At 49.2% G+C, this 6,504-nt stretch overlaps 1 protein-coding gene across 1 annotated transcript in view; it reads left to right on the forward strand.

Annotated features, from left to right (window-relative positions):
- The window catches only part of SEC14L5 (SEC14 like lipid binding 5), a 40,595-nt gene that overhangs the window by 29,558 nt on the left and 4,533 nt on the right, over nt 1-6,504 (forward strand). Inside the window, exons 10-14 of the mRNA XM_019660245.1 lie at nt 221-355; nt 744-971; nt 2,146-2,306; nt 2,421-2,433; nt 6,151-6,285. Coding sequence (XP_019515790.1) covers nt 221-355; nt 744-971; nt 2,146-2,306; nt 2,421-2,433; nt 6,151-6,285 — 672 coding nt within the window. The remainder of the gene's footprint in view (nt 1-220; nt 356-743; nt 972-2,145; nt 2,307-2,420; nt 2,434-6,150; nt 6,286-6,504) is intronic.

Raw genomic sequence — 6,504 nt, forward strand, 5'->3', positions numbered from 1 at the left:
TGCCTGGCCTCTCTTAGCCTCTGTTTTCCTCCTCTGTGAAATGGGAATAATAGTTCCCACTGCGTTGTTGTGGTTCTGGGGGTTCAATGGGTTACAAAAGCTCAGTGCCCAGCTCATTAAGGGGTTGCTGTGGTATGATTTCAGGGGTCACAGAGCACCCTTTGTGGGTCAGCCAGGCCTGGCTGGGCCCTGACCTGCCACCTTTGTCTTTGTCCCCCAGTGTAATGTCCCCGAAGGAGGGCTGGTCCCCAAGTCCCTCTATCTGACAGAAGAGGAGCAGGAGCACGCAGACCAGATGCACCAGTGGAGAGAGACCTACCAGTCAGCCAGCGTGCTCCGTGGGGCCCCCCACGAGGTGCTGGGGTCCCGGCCTGGGAGGGCCCACTGGGCTGGGGTATCATTATAGGTTAGGGTCCCCCAGAGCAGAGCCTGAAATAAGGGTTCTCATGCCAGTGATTTGCTGAGGGCAAGCTCTCAGGAGAAACCCATAAGGACGGGCAAGGGCAGGATGGATGTGGGCAAGAATCTAAACTAAGGGGCCATTTCAGTCATAGTCTAACCCAGCCTGACCCTTGGGGAGTGCTGGACATGAAGAACCCTATAGAGTGATCCTGCTGGCCTTTTGTACCCTGGTGTCAGTCAGTCAGTGGCTGTGAGTCAGCCCTCATGGCAGGGTGGGACCTCCCAGGCATTTCAGATGGGGGGTGTGTGTCCATTCTCAGACACCGTCTGTCCCCACGCAGGTCACAGTGGAGATTCTGGAGGGGGAGTCAGTCATTACCTGGGACTTCGACATCCTGCGAGGGGACGTGGTGTTCAGCCTGTACTACACCAAGCAGGTGCCCAAGCTGGGCCCCCGGGAGCCTGGGGCCAGGGCCAGCGGGCAGCTGACAGATAAAGGCTGGGCCCGGGGGACAGACTACAGTCGTGTGGAGGCCCCCCTCGTCTGCCGAGAAGGGGAGAGCATCCAGGTTTGAATTCCTTGGTTCATTTATTCATTCATCACACAGGACTGAGTGTCCACTATGTGCTAGAGTTCTGGGGGCACAGCAGTGGACAAACGGGACCCTGCGGGACAGTGGGGGAGAAAGACCAATCCTGGACCGGGACCTCAGGACCCCAGCCTCAGAATCCCCTGGGATACGTGTCAAAGATGCAGGTTTCCAGGCCCCAGGCCCAGCATGGCAACTCAGAATCTCAGGGTGTAGAGCCTGGAATCTGCAACCCTCACCGTCTCCTGGTGATTTCTGATACACAGCAAGTTCCAGAACCCACACAGCACAGAAACGGTATGACTGGTAACAGAACGCAGACATGACGCCAAACAGGAGCCACCCGTGCTGACCTTCACATCCTCCATGAGGCCGGGGCTTGCAGGTCGAACATCAGCAGCCCCAAATACACACACAGACATGCACCCCCCACACACACACACACGGGCACACACACACTCACACACATGCATGCACACTCACATGCACACATGCACTCACACACATGCATACACACTCTCACATACAGGCACTCACACACACGTGCTCACATACACACCCACACATACATGCACTCACACACATGCATTCACTCACATGCACACATGCACTCATATACATGCATGCACACACACACACACACTCACACACAAGTGCTGGCAAGAACTGCAGATCTTAGTGAGATTCCATGGCGAGTCGAGCAGAGGGCTGTCACATCACACACCAGCAATGTCCCTGGGGTCGCACTGCACATCCCAGCCTTTCCCAGAAGTTGCTTTTCTTGTAACAGCTAAAACGTCCCTTTCTTGTTCTCTGTTCTCAACAAATTCTAACCACCTGCGAGGTCCCCCTCCCAAGTCCCTATCCAGAACTCCTCAGTGTGCAAAGCCTGGTCATCAGAACAAAAGCCCAACAAAACCTAGGTGGTTAACCAAACCACACCCCTGCTGTCCTGCAGCCACACCCCCCAGGCCTTGACCCCCTCCCAGATTCAGAGGGAGGCTCTCAGCTGCCAGGGATATGGGGGTGACAGCAGATGGGGAGCAAGGATGGCTTCAGGAGGCTCTTGGAGGAAGGACTTGCTGGGGAGCTGGTTTAGAAGGGGGCTCCATCCCCAGGAGGACCAGAGCCTCAGGTGTGGCTGTTGTTTCAGGGCTCCCATGTGACCCGGTGGCCTGGTACCTACCTGCTCCAGTGGCAAATGCACGACCCCCTCGGCAATGTGGTGGAGGACGTCCTGACAGCCCTGCACAGCCCCGGTCCTAGGTGCAAACTCCTCTACTACTACGAGGTGCTGGCGTCTGAGGACTTCAGGTAGGAGGGGCTGGGAGAGGAGGCTGGGCAAGAAGGGCCCCCAACTGCCCTCCAGGCCAGGCTGGGCTGGGGGGCTTGCATTCACCTCCCCTACTTGCCTCTGAGCTTCTCCAGGGGTGGGGCCCTGGTACTGTTAAAAATTCCCAGTGGTTTAGCACTTTAGTGTGAGAGATCGGACAGTACGTCCGAATTCTGCCTCAGCTGCAGAAACTTCCCCTCAAATGAAGCCCTGGACGGAAACTCAACATACCAGATTGATTGGCGAGACGAGCCTGAGGCCCTCCTGTTTGGACCTCCCCTCACTCCTAGAATTCCATAAACCAAGGTTTGGATTGTTCTAGAACAGCCTAGAAAAGTGCCTCACAGACAACTCTCCCCACATGATGTTTTCAGAGAGACAGGAAAATATAGTGGTTAGGACTTCCAGCACTTCTGGTTGCTGTGTGACCTTGGCCAAGTCACCTTTACCTCTCTGAGCCTCAGACTTCCTCTCTGTTAAATGGGGACCACTGAAGCCCCAACGTTGCAGGACTGTCATGAGGATGAAATGGTTGGGGGAAGCCTGCCCTTCACCTGGGCATACAGGAAGCACTCAATAGCAGACATAAAGCAGAGGGTGAGGCGATGGAGCAGGCGGTTTCTTTAAGGCCTTGCATTTTATCTTTTAAAAATGAATGTGATTTTGCATTCTGCTTTGTGGCGTTATCTGTGAGTTTCCACCTAAAAATAATGTTTTTAGAGGCGGGTACAAGATGACAGTGTAGGAAGATGCTGACTCACCCCCTCAATGAACACACTGGAAAATCACCTACATTTAGAGCAATTCCTCCTGAGAGATAAGTGAAGGCTGATTGAACAGCTTCTGCACAACAAGAGAGGTGCTGTGCTGGTGAGCGCCATTGTTTATGTCCTCCTCCACTTAGACAACACAGGTGGGAGCACTATCCAGGTACTCTAGCTGACCTGCAAGGCAAGGGTGCTGCAGTGCCTTCCTGGTCACCGTGACCTGGAGCTATCCTCCAACAGGACCAACAGGGTGTTGTGGCACGCATGCACAACCAGATTAACAGGGCACTGCTACATGCACATTGGGTCACCCCGCCCAGAGCTAGCTCAAGCAGGACCCGCAGGATGCTGTGACATGCATGCACTGGGCTGCCCAGCCTGGACCCCACTCCAGCTGTGGACAACTGGATCAACAGGGTGCTGCCATGCCGAGACTGAGCCAGGAAGAAATAGAAAATCTCAATAGGCCAATTACCAGCAGCAAAATTGAAGCAGTAATAATAATTAAAAAGAAGTCCCAACAAGCAAAAGTCCAGGACCGGACAGCTTCACAGGTAAATTCTATCAAACATTTAAAGAAGAATTAATACCTGTCTTTCTCAAAATATTCCAAAAAATTGAAGAGGAAGGAACACTTCCAAACTTATCGAACGAGGCCAACATTACCTTGATACCAAAACTAGACAAAGACACTACGAGAAAAAGAAAATTACAATCCAGTATCCCTGATGGACATAGATGCAAAAATTCTCAACAAAATATTAACAAATGAAATTCAACAATACATTAAAAGGGTTATACGCCATGACCAAGAGGGATTTATTCCAGGGAAGCAAGGATGGTTCAATATCCACAAATCAATCAACGTGATACACCACATCAATAAAACCAAGGATAAAAATCATATGATCACCTCAACAGATGCAGAAAAAGCATTTGTCAAAATTCAACATATGTTAATGGTGAAAACTCTCAACAAATTGAGTATAGAGGTAATATACCCCAACATAAGAAAGGCCATATGTCTATATGTCACAAACCCATAGCTAACATCATATTCAATGGTGAAAAGCAGAAAGCCTTTCTTCTAAGATCAGGAACAAGACAAAGAGGCCCACTGTCACCAGTTTTATTCATTTATTTATTATAGTATTACAAGTCCTAGCCACAGCAATCAGAAAAGACAAAGAACTAAAAGGTATCCAAATTAGAAAAGAAGAAGTTAAGCTGTCACAATTTGTAGATGACATGATACTATATATAGAAAACCCTAAAGACTCCACCAAAAAATTAGAAGAAACGAATTCAGTAAAGTTGCAGATACAAAATTAATAGACAGTAATCTGTTGCATATCTATACACAATAACAATCAGAAGGAGAAATTAAGAAAACAATCCCATTTATAATTGTGCCAGAGTATAAAATACCTAGGAATAAGTTTAACCAAGGAGATGAAAGACATGTACGCTGAAAACTATAAGACATTGAAGAAGATACAAATAAATGGAAGGATAACCATGCTAATGGGTTGGAAGGATTAATATTGTTAAAATGTCCATACTACCTAAAGCATGATTCAATGCAGTCTCCATCAAAACCTCAATGGCATTCTTCTCAGAACTATCGATAGAACAAATAATCTTAAAATTTATATGCGACCACAAAAGACCCTGAATAGCCAAAGCAATCTTGAGAAGGAAGAACAAAGTTGGAGGTATCACGCTCCCTGACTTCAAACTATACTCAAGTCTATAATATTCCAAACAGTATGGTACTGGCACAAAAACAAACCACAGATCCATGGAACAGAATAGAGAGCCCAGAAATAAACCCTCTGTTATATGGCTAATCAATCTATGACAAAAGAGGCAAGAATATAAAATGGACAAATGACAGTCTCTTCAATAATTGGTATTGGGAAAACTAGACGGATATTTGCAAAAAAAAACAAAAAAAAACGAGACCACTTTCTTACACCATATACAAAAATAAACTCAAAATGGATTAGACTTAAATATAAGATGAAACCATAGAACTCCTATAAGAAAACATAGATTGTAAACGCTTTGATGTTGGTTTTAGCATTATCTCTTTGGATGTGTCCACTCAGGCAAGGGAAACAAAAGCAAAAATAAATGGGATGCTGCATCAAATTAAAAATAATGCTTTAAATTCCTTACTGTGGAGCAAAATTGAGACTCCAGGAGGGCAGTGTATCTAGACACACATCCCAGGCGGAGCGCCAAGGATCCCAGGGTCATGAGCAGCCTCGCGTGAGAGATCCTGGGCCAGCCTCTTTTTTTTTTTAAAGATTTTTATTTGGGAATTGGGGGGATGGGAACAGCGCTGGGGAATTGGGGGAAGGGGAACAGACAAGTTGTTCTTCAGTCTAGTTGTGGAGGACGTTGCTTCACTGGCCCAAGTTAGCACCATCATTGCGCTCTTCCCAGGCGAGGCANAAAAAAAATAAAAAAATAGAGATTTAAGATTGAAGATTAAATGGATTCCATGTTTTACTAAGCACCTATGTGCCAGGCACCTTCCCAGATTTGGAGTGCACAAGCCAGCCACTGTCTCTCTCTCCATGACAGTGGGGGAGCACAAGTATAATAAATGCTTCATGGTTCCCTGTGACAAGGGCATGAGGACATTCAGGGCTCTTGGAGAGAATACGCCAGGCAGGGGTTGTGGCAGAGGGATCATTTACATTGGGGAACTGGGGAAGGTCCCCCTAGGAGCCGACTGGTGGCTGAGAGCTGAGGAAGGAGCAAGAGTCACGCAGGGAAGGGCAGAGGGAAGGGCACGGCCGGCAACCTGTACATGGCTGGAGAAAAAAGCGGGAAAAGGGCGGGCTGCCCCGAGGAAGCTGGGGAGGTGCTCAGGACCAGCGCCTGAGTTCAGGCTGAGGTGATGATGGGAACTCACTGGGGCCCTGGAGGATTGCCAGCAGGAGAGGACGTGGGCATGAATGAACTAAAAGCCACTACATCGCTCACTTTAAAATGCTGTATTCAATAAAAATCCACTTTCCTTCTTGCCTTGCCTCCCCCATTTCAGATCAGCCCCTTCATCAACGAGAACACCAGGCAGAAGTTCCTCATTTGCAGTGGCAGCAACTACCAGGGCCCTGGAGGCCTCGTGGACTACCTGGATCAAGAAGTGATCCCCGACTTCCTGGGGGGAGAGTGCCTGGTGAGGCCGCTGGGGCCTGGGCGCCAGGAGGGGGCAGGCTGTGGCCTGGGAGGAGGACAGGAGGATGTGGGGGGTGCTGGGGCGGGGCTGGTTTTAGAAGCTGCCCCCAAGACGGGGGACTCCTCTCGGAAGGAGGGGCCTTTCCTTGGTGCTTTCAAACATAGTGAGCGAGGCAGAAGTTTCCAGAAGTCCAGACACCAGGCCAGTCACAGGTTTGCC

The sequence above is a fragment of the Hipposideros armiger genome, unplaced genomic scaffold (assembly GCF_001890085.2).
Source record: "Hipposideros armiger isolate ML-2016 unplaced genomic scaffold, ASM189008v1 scaffold_315, whole genome shotgun sequence".
In the NCBI taxonomy this organism is placed as follows: domain Eukaryota; kingdom Metazoa; phylum Chordata; class Mammalia; order Chiroptera; family Hipposideridae; genus Hipposideros; species Hipposideros armiger.